At 48.4% G+C, this 17,500-nt stretch overlaps 1 protein-coding gene across 2 annotated transcripts in view; it reads left to right on the forward strand.

The window, feature by feature from the left end:
• Positions 1–17,500, forward strand: part of TGM2 (transglutaminase 2) — a 68,634-nt gene that overhangs the window by 7,321 nt on the left and 43,813 nt on the right. For both annotated transcript variants that reach the window (XR_014174965.1, XM_081948099.1), the window contains exons 2-3: positions 3,611–3,790; positions 10,404–10,646. Coding sequence is in view for 1 of the 2 variants with exons in the window: in XM_081948099.1 (XP_081804225.1) it covers positions 3,611–3,790; positions 10,404–10,646 (423 nt within the window). In the remaining variant the exon portion in view is untranslated. The remainder of the gene's footprint in view (positions 1–3,610; positions 3,791–10,403; positions 10,647–17,500) is intronic.

Below are 17,500 nucleotides of genomic sequence, written 5' to 3' on the forward strand. Positions count from 1 at the left end.
CGTTACTTGTCCGAAACCGGCTGGGAAGGATTTAATGAGCTGGGCTCCATTTTATGACCTTTCTTGGAATCTCTGCAGTTGTTAAGCTAGGAACGTGGCTGTTAAGTGAGTCTGCTTTCCCCATGGTCCTTGCTTGTCAGACGGTCGCAAAAGGGGACCACGTGACCCCGGGAAACCGCAACTGTCATAAATGTGAGTCAGTTGCCAGGGGTCTGAATTTTTATGATGTGACCCCTGTGTGATCATGTTGCAATGGTCATCAGTGTGAAAAATGGACATAGAATAGAATAGAATTTAATAACAGAGTTGGAAGGGACCTTGGAGGCCTTCTAGTCCAACCCCCTGCCTAGGCAGGAAACCCTATATACTGTTTCAGACAAATAGCTATCCAACATCTTCTTAAAGACTTCCAGTGTTGGGGCCTTCACAACCTCTGGAGGCAACTTCTGTTCCACTGATTAATTGTTCTAATTGTCCATGAGTCACTTTTTTCAGTGTCATTATAACTTCAAATGGTCACTAAATGAACCATTGTAAGTTAAGGATTAACTGTACACTCCTTAGACTTAGAATAGGGTAGGAAGGCAGCACAGGTTACAGGCCCCATCAATTCCGGATATCCATCTGCCTTCTTCTCTTCCTTCTTTCTGGAAGATTCTCCCACTGAGGTACGATTCACCCCACCCTGAATTCTCTTCTGGAAGATCCTAAAAATGTGGTTTTGTCACAGGTCTGAGGACCCCAAATACAGATACAGGTTAACAGAGTTGGAAGGGACCTTGGAGGTCTTCTAGTCCACTCTCCCCCACCCAAGCAGGAGACCCTACGCCATTTCTGACCGATGGCAGTCCAGTCTCTTCTTGAAAGCCTCCAGTGATGAAGCTCCCACAACTTCCAAAGGCAACATCTCTTCCATGGGTTGATTGTTCTCACTGTCAGGGAATTTCTCCTTGTTTCCCGGTTGAATCTCTCCTTGGTCCATTTCCATCCATTATTCCATGTGTGAAGAAGAGCAACCAAGACGATGAGGGGACTGGAGGCTAAAGCATATAATGAATGGTTACAGGAACTGGGCATGGCTGGTCTAGGGAAGAGATGAGAGCATCTTCCAATATTGGAGGGGCTGCCCCAGAGAGGAGGGGGGTCAAGCTATTTTCCAAGGCACCCGAAGGGCAGAGAAGGAATAAATGGATGGAAACTGACCAAGAAGAGATTCAACCTGGAAATAAGCAGGAACTTTCTGACAGTGAGAGCAATCAACCCATGGAAGAGAAATTCCCTTCAGAAGTTGTGGGAGCTTCATCCCTGGAGGCTTTCAAGAAGAGACTATACTGCCGTCTGTCAGAAATGGTGTAGGGTCTCCTGCTTGGGTGGAGGGCTGGACTAGATGACCTACAAGGTCCCTTCCAACTCTGTTAATCTATTTAAAAAATGGGTAACCCTATGAGGACACTCTGTCTGAAGAGAAGTTCCCCGAGAATAAATTAAAAAATGCCATAAATAAATAAGAGACTAAACTAGCTTGCAGGAGCCTCAGGCCACAATTCCAGGCCATCCTCAAATTGCAACCATTCATTTAATGGCCAGTTACAATGGCACAGGCTTATGACCGTTCTTTACCCTTTGCAGCATCTCCCTGGTCACGTGATCAAAAATTCAGACTCTTGGCGACAGATTCATATTTATGACGCTTGCAGAGTCCTGAGGTCACATGATCCCCTTGTGCTACTTTCTGACCAGCAAAGTCAATGGGGGAATCCTGATTCACTTAACGACCATGAACAACTGCAGGGATTCACTTAACAACTGTGGGAAGAAAGATCGTAAAATCTTTCTTATACATCTTTCACAATCTATCGGGTGTTAAATACAAACGACACAGCACCTTATCCAGCTCCTCTTTCAAATGATAACTCAGTGTAAATCTCGGTCCTTCGCTCCCCATATTCTCCCCTTGATGGAGCATGAGGCTAAATCCAATTTCTTTGCCCAGTTAATCAAACGATCTTTGACGTGTTCAACTCCTGCATTCCGTTTCCAACAGTCATTTATACATCTCAGCGATCCCACATCTGTCCCGAGTACATAAATCCATTTCAAAGCCACTTTTCTCCTTCATAAAAGCACAATTCTTCTCCTCCTGTTTAAAGCTGTCAACTTGCATAAGGTGAAGGCATGGACAGAAACGGCCTTCTCTTTCCAAGCCTTTTCTAGTTTTTAATTCAGGTAAAAATTAATTAATTGTTTGGCTAGTGGAGAGAAAAGGAGGACTAGGAGGGGGGGGCATGAGAGCAGTATTTGAGGGGCTGCCACAAGGAAGAAGGAGTTAAGCTATTCTCCAAAGCCCCCAAAGGCAGGACAAGAAGCAACGGATGGAAACTAATCAAGGAGAGAAGCAACCTGGAATTAAGGAGAAACTTCCTAACAGTGAAGACAATTAACCAGTGGAACTGATTGCCACCAGAAGTTGTGGGTGCTCCATCACTGGAGGTTTTTAAGAAAAGACTGAAGAGCCATTTGTCCGGAATTGCATAGGGTGGGGATATCCAAATGGGAGAACTTTATGACTTGTGAACTTCAATTCCCAGAATTCTGAGTGTTGAAGTCCTCAAGTCTTAAAGTACCAAGGTTGGACACCCCGAGTCTAGGGTCCCCTGCTTGAGAAGGAGGATGGACTAGAAGACCTCCGTTGCCCCCTTCCAACTCTCTTATTCTGTTATTCTCCTTGTCAATCAATCCACATAGGTCAACTCGGTTTTTGTATCCTTACAATTTCTTTTCTTAACCTAAAAGCTTCCACAGGGGAAACCATTAAAAAAATGTAGGAGTCAATTTTACTTTATATTTCTTCCGAAACTCTCATTACGGCACGCCTAACAAAATAGTTCTGAAAATCTACATTGACCCTGACTTTGCATTACCATAAATGGCCACCAAATTTGCCTCACTGTGTGTGTAACCTTGACTTATGACCAACAGAATAACAGAGTTGGAAGGCACCTTGGAGGTCCTCTAGTCCAACCCCCTGGAAACTCTAGATGATTTATGGTCGTATGTCGGGATGGTTGTGAAGCAAGTTACTGCGTGACCAGATCCGATTTTACAATCGTTTTTGTGGCCGTTCTTTAGCAGCTGTAAATAAATGCCATGGACTTTAAATGAATCCATTGTTCACTATGGGACTTTTTTTTTTTGCCAGAAACTGGAAGTATAAAGGCCAATTTCTGGCAAAAAAAATGTTGTAAATCAAACATAAAACAATCGAATTTAATAACAATAAAAACAATCCTGGGACCCAGGATGAGGCAAACAGCCATAATGCCGTTTTTAGCTTGCTTACATGCTCAAGAAGCTTACGGGGAGTCCGTCGTAACTTCCAACAGTCGCTAAGTCCAACAGTCGCTAAGCAGGCTGTCTTTAATCGAGGACTACCGTTGTTACATGCAGCGAAGTCCCGAGGGGATGCCTCACCTGCCTTCTGGTGTTGTAAAGTTGCTGAAGGCTTCTAATTTGTCCCCCCACCCCCTTTTTTGGGGGGCAAGGGAAGGGAATATAATGTCCTGCAGGAAAAATAAATAAATCTGATTTTTTTTTCCCTTGGTTCCCGCAGATCTTCAGTTAGAGACCTGGGACCTGAAATGCGAGGAGAACAACCAGGAGCACAAGACCTCCGAAATGGGCTCCCATCAGCTCCTCGTACGCCGAGGTCAGCCGTTCCGCATCTCCTTGGACTTCGCCGGCAGAGCGTATGAGGCAGGCGTGGACAAACTCACCTTCATTACGGAGACAGGTGAGCAGAGGGCCTTGGTTGCCCCTGGAGAGGCAGGGAGGAGGGGGGGGGAGGAAAGCCTTCTGTGAGATGGGATGGATCCCCACTCCCATCATCCACCAGTAGGAGGTAAAATCCATCTAGTTCATTTATGCAAACTGGGAGAAAAGCGCTGGAAGCAACAGGGAGGCTGATTGGAAAGGAGATTTTATGATGGAACAGAACCACAGCCAAATGAGTGGATGGGTCTTTAAAGGTTTCTGTGAATTTTGAACTGTTTGAACTGTTCTGGGGGTTGTGCAATGATGGGGCTTATGCCTTTTACTAAATGGTGGGGAGTTGACCCTATTATGTCCCCAAAGGTTATATGTCCTGTCCTTCTTAATCCCATCACCCTGGAGCGGAAGTTGATTAGAGGATTGGTGGCTAAAATATATGAAGAAAGCTTGCAGGAATTGTCTAGTTTAAGGGGGAAAGGACTGGGGGGGGTGACATGATAGCAATTCTCCAATATCTGGGGGGCTGCCACAGAGAAGAGGGGGTCCACCTATTCTCCGAAGCACCAGAAGGCAGAACAAGAAGCAACAGATGGAAACTAATCAAGGAGAGAAACAACCTAGAACTAAGGAGAAATCTCCTGGAAGTTAGAACAATTAATCAGTGGAACAGAAATTGCCTCCAGATGTTGTGGGTGCTCCATCACTGGAGGTTTTTAAGAAAAGGCTGAACTGCCATTTGTCTGTGATGATGTAGGGTCTCCTGCCTGAGCAGGGGGTTGGACTAGAAGACCTCCAAGGTCCCTTCCAACTCTGTTATTCTATATTTCATGATCAATGGAACGGCTTGCCGTCAGAAGTCATGGGTTCTCCATCACTGGAGGTTTTTAACAAAAGACTGCACAGCCATTTGTCCAGGATGATATAGGTCTCCTGCTTGAGCAGGGGGCTGGACTAGAAGACCTCCAAGGTCCCTTCCAACTCTGTTATCCTGTTAGATCAATACATGAAATTCACTTTCAGCGGATACCTCCATACCAAACCAGCCTGGGCTTCTCTGTTCCCAGCCTGAACCCCCACATTCTCCAGTGCGGGGGGGGGAGGAAGACTGCAGAGTGGGAGGGGGCTGGGGGGGGGCACCTGGTCCTTGGCCCAGGTTTTATCTCTTCCATCCAGGCAGCCTGTAGGCAGAGAAGGGCTCCAGGCAGGGAAACAAAGGCAGGAAGTGCTTCTTTCTCACAATGTCCACTCTGTTGTGTTCCCAAACAAAGCAGCCCCTGCATTGGCCCTCCCTTGGGGAGACAGGCCAGGGAGGACCCAGAAGTCAGACCCCTTTAATCTGCTCCTCCTCCCCCCCTTGGAAAATGTCCCTGAGCTGGGAAACTGCCTGTAGCCCCATAGGTGGGTGGGGGGGTCCTGCAATGGCTTGCTCTGTGCCAGGAGATGGTGGGCTGCTGTGCCCACCAAAGCTGGCCATGTCAGGTTCTCCCCTCCTCAGTTCAGCCCTTGGTGTTTCCGTACCAATGAAAGAGAATCTCAGGGTTGAAATGAGGAGGAGTCCTTGGTGCTCTCAGAGCTTGGTGGTTTTCCTGCAGGAGGGAAAAAAACCCCGCCTGGGCCTTTGTCAGAGGCCCCTGACCAGTTAGCCATCAACAGACACATAGACATAAACAATATTTATAGACTGCGCAAAAGAGATAACGGAGAAGCCCAAAGGGGAACAAGGGAACGGCATACGCCAGCAATCAACACCCAGATGAGCGATTAACATCAGACCCACAAAGAAGAAGTAAACAGTAACCCAATCAAACTTATTCTCTTTCTCCTCCTCCTTCTCCTCCCTTCTAACACTGAGGATGTTCCCCAGTGGGGTCGTGAAACGTCTGCAAGAAAACCGGCAAGTTCAGAGAGCACCAAAGACCACACAGTTGTCCTCCTTCTCTTCCTCCTGTCTCCATCTTCCTTCCTTCTCCTTCTCCTTCTCCTGTCTCTATGTTCCTTCCTTCTCCTTCTCCTTTCTCTGTCTCTATGTTCCTTCCTTCTCCTTCTCCTTCCCCTGTCTCTATGTTCCTTCCTTCTCCTTCTCCTGTCTCTATGTTCCTTCCTTCTCCTTCCCCTGTCTCTATGTTCCTTCCTTCTCCTTCTCCTGTCTCTATGTTCCTTCCTTCTCCTTCTCCTGTCTCTATGTTCCTTCCTTCTCCTTCTCCTTTCTCTGTCTTCCTTCCTTCCTTCCTTCCTTCTCTTGTAGCCATCTTCCTCCTTCTCCTGTCTCCATTTTCCTCCTTCTCCTGTCTCCATCTTATTTCCTTCTCCTTCTCCTGTCTCTATGTTCCTTCCTTCTCCTTCTCCTTTCTCTGTCTTCCTTCCTTCCTTCCTTCCTTCCTTCCTTCCTTCTCCTGTCTCCATCTTCCTTCCTTCTCCTTCTCCTTCTCCTGTCTCTATGTTCCTTCCTTCTCCTTTCTCTGTCTTCCTTCCTTCCTTCCTTCCTTCCTTCCTTCCTTCTCTTGTCGCCATCTTCCTCCTTCTCCTGTCTCCATCTTCCTTCCTTCTCCTTCTCCTTCTCCTGTCTCTATGTTCCTTCCTTCTCCTTCTCCTTTCTCTGTCTTCCTTCCTTCCTTCTCTTGTCGCCATCTTCCTTCCTTCTCCTTCTCCTTCTCCTTCTCCTGTCTCTATGTTCCTTCCTTCTCCTTCTCCTTTCTCTGTCTTCCTTCCTTCCTTCCTTCCTTCTCTTGTCGCCATCTTCCTCCTTCTCCTGTCTCCATCTTCCTTCCTTCTCCTTCTCCTTCTCCTGTCTCTATGTTCCTTCCTTCTCCTTTCTCTGTCTTCCTTCCTTCCTTCCTTCCTTCCTTCCTTCTCCTGTCTCCATCTTCCTCCTTCTCCTTCTCCTTCTCCTGTCTCTATGTTCCTTCCTTCTCCTTCTCCTTCCCCTGTCTCTATGTTCCTTCCTTCTCCTTTCTCTGTCTTCCTTCCTTCCTTCCTTCCTTCCTTCCTTCCTTCTCCTGTCTCCATCTTCCTTCCTTCTCCTTCTCCTTCTCCTGTCTCCATCTTCCTTCCTTCTCCTTCTCCTTCCCCTGTCTCTATGTTCCTTCCTTCTCCTTTCTCTGTCTTCCTTCCTTCCTTCCTTCCTTCCTTCCTTCCTTCCTTCCTTCCTTCCTTCTCCTGTCTCCATCTTCCTTCCTTCTCCTTCTCCTTCTCCTGTCTCCATCTTCCTTCCTTCTCCTTCTCCTGTCTCTATGTTCCTTCCTTCTCCTTCTCCTTTCTCTGTCTTCCTTCCTTCCTTCTCTTGTCGCCATCTTCCTTCCTTCTCCTTCTCCTTTCTCTGTCTTCCTTCCTTCCTTCCTTCCTTCCTTCCTTCCTTCCTTCCTTCCTTCCTTCCTTCCTTCTCCTGTCTCCATCTTCCTTCCTTCTCCTTCTCCTTCCCCTGTCTCTATGTTCCTTCCTTCTCCTTTCTCTGTCTTCCTTCCTTCCTTCCTTCCTTCCTTCTCCTGTCTCCATCTTCCTTCCTTCTCCTTTCTCTGTCTTCCTTCCTTCCTTCCTTCCTTCCTTCCTTCCTTCCTTCCTTCCTTCCTTCCTTCCTTCTCCTGTCTCCATCTTCCTTCCTTCCTTCTCCTGTCTCCATCTTCCTTCCTTCTCCTTTCTCTGTCTTCCTTCCTTCCTTCTCCTCTTGTTCCCACTTTGAAGCCACAGCCAGGGATGTCTGCAGTGGGAGGGAAGTTAAAAAAAACAGTCAAAAAATCAGCAACAGAGAAACCAGCAGTAGACCATAGAATAAGAGAGTAGGAAGGGACCTTGGAGGTCTTCTAGCCCAACCCCCTGCTATACCATTTCAGACAAATGGCTGCCCAGTCTCTTCTTTAAAACGTCCAGTGTTGGAACATTTACAACTTCTAGAGGCAAGCAGTTCCACTGATGATGAATTGTCCTAACTGTTAGGAAGTTTCTCCTTAGTTCCCGGTTGCTTCTCTCCTTGATTAGTTTCCATCTGTTGTTTCCCTCGGGTGCTTTGGAGAATAGCTGGACCCCCTCTTCTTTGGGGCAGCCCCTCAAATATTGGAAGTATCATGTCACCCCAAGTCCTTCTTTTCACTAGACTATACCTAGTTCCTGCAACAGTTCATTATATTGATATTATTTTTAGGGGTATTTTTCTCTTTTTCCTCTTCTTTTAAACAGAGCAAAGATTTTGTCCCAGAGTTGCTCTTTTTCCAAAAGAAACTGGACTTTCTTGGGGGTTTTTTTTCCTTTGAAGACATTTCTCTTCTCATTCAAGAAACTTCTTCAGAACCTAAGAAGCTTCTTGGATGAGAAGGGAAACATTTTCAAAGGAAACATCAAGAAAGTCCACTTGCCTTTTGGAAAAAAATAACTTTATGCTGGGCGGACTTCCACTCCCAAAACCTGGGGCATCCTGGGAGTTGAAGTCCACTCATTTCAACTGGCTGGAGAATTCTGGGAATTGAAGTCCACCCATTTTAAAGCAGCCCATCTTGAGAAACACTGTCCTACATAAATTGTTTTTAAATCAAAAAGTTTCAAAAAGGAAAGTCTCCCAAAGGGAAAGGAGCATTGAGAACAGAGTTGAGGCTGCCACTGGTGGGTTGTAACCGATGCAGCTGATGGAGGGGCTGAGATTTGGGTGGTGGGGCAGAGATAACCCCCCCCTTTGCTTGGCCAGATGTGACTGCCTTCCTCACCACACCCCTCCCTCCCTCAGCAAGAGTGGCAGCTCTTTGTTCAGGACCTTCTGGAAGGCAGAGAAGGCAAACCTGAAGAAGGGTCTGTCCTGCAGGGTCCCACCCCCACAACCGCCCATCTGTCCCGGCCTCTCGGCACAAAGAGCCGGTGTTGCTGGCGGGGGTGGGTGGGGGGTAGGCTGGGCTGGGCAGTTGGGAGTTGACAGATCCCTCCCAGGAAGCAACACCTCTCTCTCCCCCCCCTCCACCTCCTTTGCAAGAATGAATGGGCCACTGTCTGCAGGGGAAGGGCGACTCTCTCACTCGTCCAGGGGGAGGAACAGGCTATTCCTGTAGCCCGTCCCGTCCTCCCTGGGGGCCGCTGGATCAGAGTTTGGCCTCCCCAGCCAAGCAGGGGCTGAGATGGGTTCTCAGACTGCCAGTGGCCAGCTGGAGGGGGAGGCAAAATACGCCCCTCTCCCTTGAGGCTCCTGTGTGTGTTTCCAGCCAACGCTTCCAATGCCCGTCTCTTGCCATGGAAGACGCCATCCCCATGCCCATCCGGATGGGCAGGCGGGCAGCGGGCAGGGAGAGCGGGTGGCCTGTCCTGGCAGTGGCCAAAGGAAAGGAAGGGAAATGGAGGGAAGGGAAGGGAAGGGAAGGAGGGAGGGAGGGAGGGAGGGAGGGAGAGAGGAGAGAATGTGAAAGGACGTTTACAGCCAGGATGGGGCAAGTTTTCAGCTCCTTTGACCATCAGACCAACCTTTAGGAGATGCCAAAAGAGCTTGTGGTAAAACAGCCCAATCTGGGGGCCATTGGAGGAGAATGCACTTGTTTTGGGTAGATGATTGCACACAGAGAGACAGACAGACAGACATGCACGTACGCTGCAACAAATGGACGTAGTAGTGACCATCCAGAATTCCCGGAAGCTGAGCTTTCTGGTCAGGAGGCTCACTCCAAAAGAGAAGCCCAACCCAGCCGCCCAGCTGTGGGCAGGAGAGCAGGGTGCTTGCCAGAGTCCCTTTGGGGAGAGGGGGCGGTCTAGAAATCAAATAAATTGAATTAAATTGATTGAGCCCCTGGCACCTGGGCTGCGGGCACAGCCCCAAAAGTTTGCAAGGAGCCATCGTGGGCCAAAGGGGGAGCCAAAGCCCTGGGCGAGGAAAGGGCCTGGCTGAAGTGGCTTGGGGACCGAGGAGAGGTTGGCTCTCCTTTGGGGGGGAACTCTGGGAGTTGAAGTCCAGGCCTCTTCCAGCGGCCACCTTGGAGAGAGGCTGAGTTGCACTGCAGAGCAATAAAGAGAAAAGTCCTGTGATGATGTGACGGCCAGGAGTCTTCCTCATGGAGCAAGTTTTCCCCTTCGGTCATTAGCAGCTTCCTGAAGCCCCCCTCCCCCATCACAAGGGGGAGGGCCCTCATTTGATGAATGAGATCAGGAACTCACCTGTGCCTTTCTTCTCTCTCCCTCCCTCCCTCTTCCTTCCTTCCTTCTCTCCCTCTATCCCTCCTTTCCTCCCTCTCTCCCTCTGTCAATCCCTTCCTTCCTTCCATTTTCCCTCAATCCCTCCCTGCTTCCTTGCCTTCTTTCCTTCCTCTTTCCCTCCATCAATCTTTTCCTTCTTCCCTCCTTCCCTCAATCCCTCCTTCCATCCCTCTTCCCTCTGTCAATCCCTTCCTTCCGTATTCCCTAAATCTCTCCCTGCTTCATTGCCTCCTTTCCTTCCTTCTTCCTCTTTCCCTCTGTCCATCAATCCCTCCCCTCCTTCTTTCCATCTTCCCTCTTTCCTCAATCCCTTTTCCTCTCTCCCTCCTTCCCTCCCTCAATCCCTTCCTTCCTTCCATCTTCCCTCAATCCTTCCTTCCATCCCTCTCCCCTCTGTCAATCCCTTCCTTCCGTCTTCCCTAAATCTCTCCCTGCTTCCTTCCTCCCTTCTTCCCTCTTTCCCTCCCTCCCTTCTGTAGGACCTTGCCCCATCGAGACCTCCGGGACCCGCTCCCCTTTCCCTCTCTCTTGCTCTCTGGAGGGCTCGACCTGGAGTTCGGCTGTGGAGCAGCAGGACGGGCTGACCCTCTCCGTCTCCATCTCCTCCCCTCCGGACGCCCGCATCGGCCGATACCGCCTGGTCCTGGACGCCTCCACCCAGTTCCAGGGCTCCAGCTTCAACCTGTGCGAATTCGTCCTCCTCTTCAACCCCTGGTGTCCAGGTAGGTCTTCTCCTCAGGCATGGAAGGGACCAGGGAGGCCTTCTTCTGCCAGGATAGATCTGGGGAGACCTGTCTCAGCAGGTTCTGCCCAGATTTCTCCAACCGGGTCATCCCTGCTTGGATGAGGCTCTTCTGGGGTGCAGATTCAAAGCCTTCTTCTGGGATCCCCCTTAGGGACGGATGCCCAACCTACGCAGACGAGGACCCTGTTCTCCCCCAACATAAGCCCTCCCTGGAGAATGAGTGAGCGCATGCAATAAAATAAGCCCTCCCCTGAAAATATTGCAACACAGCAGCAGCCATGGGGTGACCACACTCATCGCCTCCTGCACCTCAAAAATAATAAGACCTCCCGAAAATAAGGCCAAGACCCTGTCTGTCTGTCTGTCTGTCTGTCTGTCTGTCTGTCTGTCTGTCTGTCTGTCTGTCTGTCTGTCTGTCTATCTATCTATCTATCTATCTAGGCAGGCAGGCAGGCAGGCAGGCAGGCAGGCAGGCAGACAGACAGACAGACAGACAGACAGACAGACAGACAGACAGACACCAGTAGATATAAAGACATGGATGGATGGATGGATGGATGGATGGATGGATGGATGGATGGATGGATGGATGACGGTATCTATCTATCCGTCCATCCATCTATCCATTCATCCATCCATCCATGTCTTTATATCTACTGATATCTACCTCCCTCCCTACCTACCCTGTTTCCCTGAAAATAAGACCTCCCTGGATAATAAGCCCAATCCGGCTTTTGAGCATATGTGCTAAAATAAGCCCTCCACGAAAGTATTGCAACACAGCAGCAGCCATGGGGTGACCACACTCGCCACCTCCTGCACCCCAAAAATAATAAGACCTCCCCAAAAATAAGGCTTATTTTGGGAGTCAAAAGAAAGTAAGACAATAATAATATATTATTATGTCTTATTTTCGGGAAACATGGTAGTAACTTCCTAGGGTTTCAGAGACAATTCTTCTAAGTCCTTCCCGACATTCAGGAACATTGTGGTCCTCGACCTACGACCACAACCGAGCCCCAAGATTTTCATGGCTAAGCAACAATGTTGTTGAGTGAGTCTTTTACCATTTTTCTTGCCATGGTTTGAAGCAAATCACAGTTAAGTTAGTGACACGGTTGTTAAGTGACTTTGACTTTGCTTGTCAGAAGGTCACCAAAAGGGAGCACAGGACACACACACACACACACACCCAGGACAGTGCAACCGTCGTAAATAGGAGTCAGTTGCCAAGCGTCTGAATTTTGATCATGTGACTGTGGGGACGCTGCAAGGGTTGTAAATGTGAAAAACGATCGTAAGTTCTTTTTTCAGTGCTGTTACAACCTTGGTCACTAAACAAATGGTTATAGGTTAAGGACTTCCTTCCTCCCTCCCTCCCTTTCTTCCATCTTTCTTTTATATCCTTCCTTCCTTCCTTTCTTCTTTTACATTTTTCTTTCCTCCCTCCCTCCCTTTTTTGTATATTTCCTTCCTTCCTTCTTTCTTTTATATTTTTCCTTCCTTCTTTCCGTTACCTTTTTTCCTTCCTTCTTTTATATTTTTCTTTCCTTCTTTCCTTCCCTTCTCCCTCCCTACATCCCTTTCTTTCTTCCCTCTTTTTTATATCCTTTCCTCCTACCTTTTTTTCTTCCTTCTTTTATATTTTTCTTTCCTTCCTTTCTTCCTTCTTTCTTTTATATTTTACTTTTCTTCCTTCCCTCCTTCCTTTTTCGCTTCCTTCTTTTATATTTTTCTTTCCTTCCTCTCTTCTTCCCTTCCTTCTTCCCTTCTTCTTTCCTGTACTGAGCCTGGAACCTCTGGCCTGCAAAGCAAATTCTTCACCATCAGTGGCCGAGCACATGGGCCTGCTGGGCTCCCATAAACAAGCTCCATCATGTCATTCGGTTTCTTCTGGTCCAGAAAGTTGCCCAAGAAACTCCACTAATCGTTGTGTACTTTGGAAACCGTGGTTAGATAAACAGCGTCTTAGGAACCAGCCCTTGGGAACAGAAGGTGCCGTGTGCTAATCTCACTTTGGCAGTTCCAAGTGAAGGCATCTCAAATAACCAAAGAGATGTTCCCAGAGGCCAGGAAGCTTTTGCTAAGCCGGAGGGATTACATCCAGTAGCTGCGTTGACGCCATCTGTTATTACCTTCGTGGTTTTATTTTTCTTACCTGTCTTTGATGGGAAGACAAGTCCCAAGAGCTGCGTCCAAGAAACACACTTTCCCTGAACGTTCAGCTAATCCAGAGCACAGAACATAGCATAACAGTTGGAGGATTCCTTGGAGGTCTTCTAATCCAACCCCAAAGGGCTTTTGAACTGAGATATCATGGTGCCATCTTCCTGTCCATAATTAGCCATGGAGTAACACGGCAAAGAGGAACATGGGTGATATTAACCCTCCTTCTCCTGGGTCACTCAAACTCCCCTCTCTGTGAAGCTCCCATGTTCCCTGAAGACCCCAAAGATGTTGGCCAAGCAACTTCCCAGAGCCTTGGGGACTGGAGGTCCAGTGTGCTTCAATCTCCAGACGAGGATGGTCTTCAGAAGTCCAAAGAGGATGGCTGACCTCCTCGTGAGCATCTCTTGGGCAGGGAAGATGAACATGGGTCTAGGGGATAAACCATATGATGGAGGGGACTAGTCTAACAAAGAGAAGGTCTGAGGGCGATATGATCTTCCACTAATTGAGGAGTTGTCACAAAGAAGAGGGGCTCAAGGTCCCTTCCAACTCTGTTATTCTGCTGTGACCATAATATTGGACTCATGTCTGGCATGTTGATTGATGTTGATGTTATTGATGTTTTGGTCATCATGAGATAAAAACAGATGTGGAGACTCTAGAAAGAGTGCAGAGAAGAGCAACAAAGATGATTAGGGGACTGGAGACTAAAACATATGAAGAACGGTTGCAGGAACTGGGTATGTTTAGCTTAAGAGAAAGAAGGACCAGGGGAGACATGATAGCAGTCTTCCAATATCTCAGGGGTTGCCCCAAAGAAGAGGGAGTCAAACTATTCTCCAAGGCACCTGAGGATAGAACAAGAAGCAATGGGTGGAAACTAATCAAGGAGAGAAGCAACTTAGAACTGAGGAGAAACTTCCTGACAGTTAGAACAATTAACCAGTGGAACAGAAGTTGCCTCCAGGAGTTGTGAATGCCCCAACACTGGAAGTCTTTAAGAAGAAATGAGAGAGCCACTTGTCTGGAGTGGTTAAGGGCTCCTGCTTGAACAGGGGGTTCAAGTTTGAGGTCATCTCAAAGGGGCTTTTTCAAGAGGCAAATGGGCTTTCTGGTTTATTTTTGAAGACGTTTCGCTTCTCACCCAAGAAGCTTCTTCAGCTCTGACCAGATGGAGGGGAATGGAAGGATTTAAATGCAACTGTCTGCAAGGAGTATCAATCCTTCCCTTCCCCACCATCCAGTCAGAGCTGAAGAAGCTTCTTGGGTGAGAAGCGAAACGTCTTCAAAAATAAACCAGAAAGCCCAGTTGCCTCCTGAAAAAGCCCCTTTGGGACAACCGTGACCTGGAAGATGGAGACTCTCCATAGACACCTCCAGGGTCCCTTCCCACTCTGGTATTCTATGTTCTTCCTCACTCAACCCCAGAGTGAAAAGAATCACAAAGAGCCTTTTGGAAGAAAAATCTAAAACTTTAGGCGAAAGGGACCGGCGTCCTCCCCGGCCTCTCTTTCAACATAGCTTCGTGAAAAGGAGCTTTTCCCATGAATTATTTGTGGCAGCCGAGACCCAAACTTCCAAATAGGCCAAATGTTATGCCATCTTTCTCGCTGCGCAAACAAACCGCATGTCGTTGGAATGTGCTGGCAGAGGCAGGCTGGACCGTCCCACCACGATGTCTAATCAGCCTCTTGCAAAGAGAAAACAAATACGATTAAAATATCTTCCTTGCTTCAGACGGTTTCCCCTTTCGTAAGGAGGCCTGTACACTCATCCTCCAGAGGGATGGAGTCGAACATTCGGGCCCCTTGTCTGCCTTGTGATTATTTTTCACCTAAAGGCGTGGAGCAGAAAGTATTTCCCCCAAGGTGTGTCTTTTCGGAACCCAAACATGAGTCAAGGGAAACAGGAGGACAAGGAGAGGGACAAAACAAGGAATGTTTTGTTCTGACCGAGGCTTCCCGAGAGCCTGAAGCAAACTCCTGGTCCCGACAAAAAACCCTTTGATTAATTGACTGTGAATTCTGCTCATTCACATCCATCAAAGTCTTTCAGGGGAGGATTTACGGTCACAGACCTTCTCTGGCTTGGAGAGCTGCCAGGACGATCTCTGCAGACCTTGGCCAGGAGTCTCGGAGAGTCAGGAACCAATTAAACAAACTAATTGCCTCCTGCAACCTCCCCTTTTGCTCCTCTTTTATTTCCTCTGGGAGGGGCCATTCATCGTCCCCCTGTGGCCTTACTCCCAAGTCGACCCTTGTTCACATCCAGCAAAGTCTTTCAAGGGAGGATTTGCAGTCACAGACCTTCTCTGGCTTGGAGAGCTGCCAGGCTGATATCTACAGAACTTGGCCAGGAGTCTGGGAAAGTCACGAACCAATGAAGGGAACTAATGATCTCCTGCAAACTCCACTCCCATCACTCCTCTTTTATTTCCTCTGGGAGGGGCCATTCATTGTCCACCTGTGGCCTTACTCCCAAGTTGACCCCTCTTCTTTAGCTCTTCCCTTCATCCGGTAGCTCTGTGCATGCGCACACTGGGAACAGGCTCCAGCTGTTCTTCTGCCCCACTGATATCTGACTCTGAAGGCAGCTGATAACTAGCATACGGCCTTGGCCCCTTCTCTGTCTCCGACACAGAGCCCTCATCAGAGCCTTCCCCAGACTCCAGGACTGGCCCATCTTCCTCCCCAACCTCCTCACTGTCCGAATCTGCTGCCAGCTCCGCTGGACACTGGAGGGGCCACAACACGTTTTCATAGCAGCGGCTTTGCCTTTTGACCAATTTTAATTCTAGCCTTTTCATGCTAACGCTTAATTGTGTTTAATTTAATTAGAATTAAACTACTAGAGTTCACATGCTAATTCTAGATGATTTAATTAGAATTAATATTTGGATTCTACCATTTCATTATTTGATATATTCGATATTAGAATTAATATTTGAATCCTAATGTTCTGTTATTCTGTCATTCCGGGGTTTTTTTAATGTAGGTACTTCTTGACTTTAGGACTGCAATGGAGACCAAAATTTCCTTTGCTAACCGATATAGTTGTTGAGTGAATTTTGCCCCATCTTACAACCGTTCTTGCCACCGTTGTTAAGTGAATCATTGTGGTTGTTCAGTTAGCAAACTGGTTGTTAAGTGAATCTGGCTTCCCTCATGGATTTTGCTGATCAGAAGGTCACAAAAGAATCATGTCACCCGGGAGCACCGCAACTGTCATAAATACGAGTCAGTTGCCAAGGTCTGAATTTTGATTGTGTCCAAGGGAATGCTGCAACGGTCGTAAGTGTGAAAAACGGCAATACATTGCCGTTTTAACTTCCAACAGTCACTTAAACAAATTGCTGTAAGTTGAGGACTTACATTTTCTATTTTAATATGTCATTCTAGACCACCCAGAGCCCCTCTTGGAGGAAGACGGGCAGTTCAGAAAAATAGATACCTATATGGAGTCCAGAGGGGTTGGACTAGAAGACCTCCAAGGTCCCTTCAACGTTGTCATTCAACTCTGGCAGCCTGAATGGGAAGAGAGGAGGCTGGAAGGCTTCCAGGGCTCTTCCCTGCTCCCGTGCCCTCACGGGGGTCATGGCAGGACATCCTGCTTCCTGATTGGACCCTGTCCTGCTGTCCTGGACTCCACCAGCCGCTGCCCTAAAGGCCGGCCAGATGAAGGGAAGGGGAATCCCCACTTGGCAGGAGTGGGAGTTGGAGGAGCCAACGGGGCCAAGGTCTCTGGGCGGTTCTCCTGGACAGATGGCAGGAAGAGGGGGCAGGCGTTGGAGCGGCAGAGTTTGGGGAGGAGACGTTTATTATGGGGGTCAAGACACAACTAGGGAACAGCGTCAGGGCTGGAAGGGAGGGGAGTTGGCAGGAAGGAGGAGGAGGAAGACTGTGGGGCCCTTAGGGTCCTTTATGACCGAACTAGGGAACATCCTCAGTGCTAGAGGGAGGGGGATTTGTGGGAGGGGAGGAGGAGGAGGAGGAGGAGGAGGAGGAGGAGGAGGAGGAGGAGGAGGAGGAGGAGAGCTGTGGGGCCCTTGGGGGGCTCTGAGCTTGGTGGCTTTCTTGCAGAGTTTTCATTACCAAACCAGGGAACATCATTGGTGCCGTGTTAATTTTATTTTAAACTTTATTCCATTTATTAATCAGGAGAAAAGCCCCCAAACTCCCCCCCCACTCCCCTCAATTCACAGGGTTGATCCCCCCCCCATGGAAAGAAGCATGGAATCTTCCCCATTGCACAGCAGCATTTTCATCCCGGGGGTCCCACCTGGGGAGGGAGGGACCCACCTTAATTTTCCATCTGTAACTCATCAATTAATTAAGAGACCCCTAAATTACTGGTTAATTACTTAATTGCTATAAGGAATGCAGTGGCTCAGCGGCTAAGATGCTGAGCTTGTCCATCAGAAAGGTCGGCAGTTCAGCGGTTTGAATCCCCCAGTGCTGCGTAACGGAGTGAGCTCCTGTACTTGTCCCAGCGTCTGCCCACCTAGCAGTTCAAAAGCATGTAAAAAATGCAAGTAGAAAAACAGGGACCACCTTTGGTGGGAAGGGCGTTCTGTGGTGTTACCTTCCGGCCACATGACCACGGAGACGTCTTCGGACAGCGCTGGCTCTTCAGCTTTGAAACGGAGATGAGCAGCGCCCCCTA

The sequence above is a fragment of the Natrix helvetica genome (assembly GCF_964273705.1).
Source record: "Natrix helvetica genome assembly, chromosome: 3".
In the NCBI taxonomy this organism is placed as follows: domain Eukaryota; kingdom Metazoa; phylum Chordata; class Lepidosauria; order Squamata; family Natricidae; genus Natrix; species Natrix helvetica.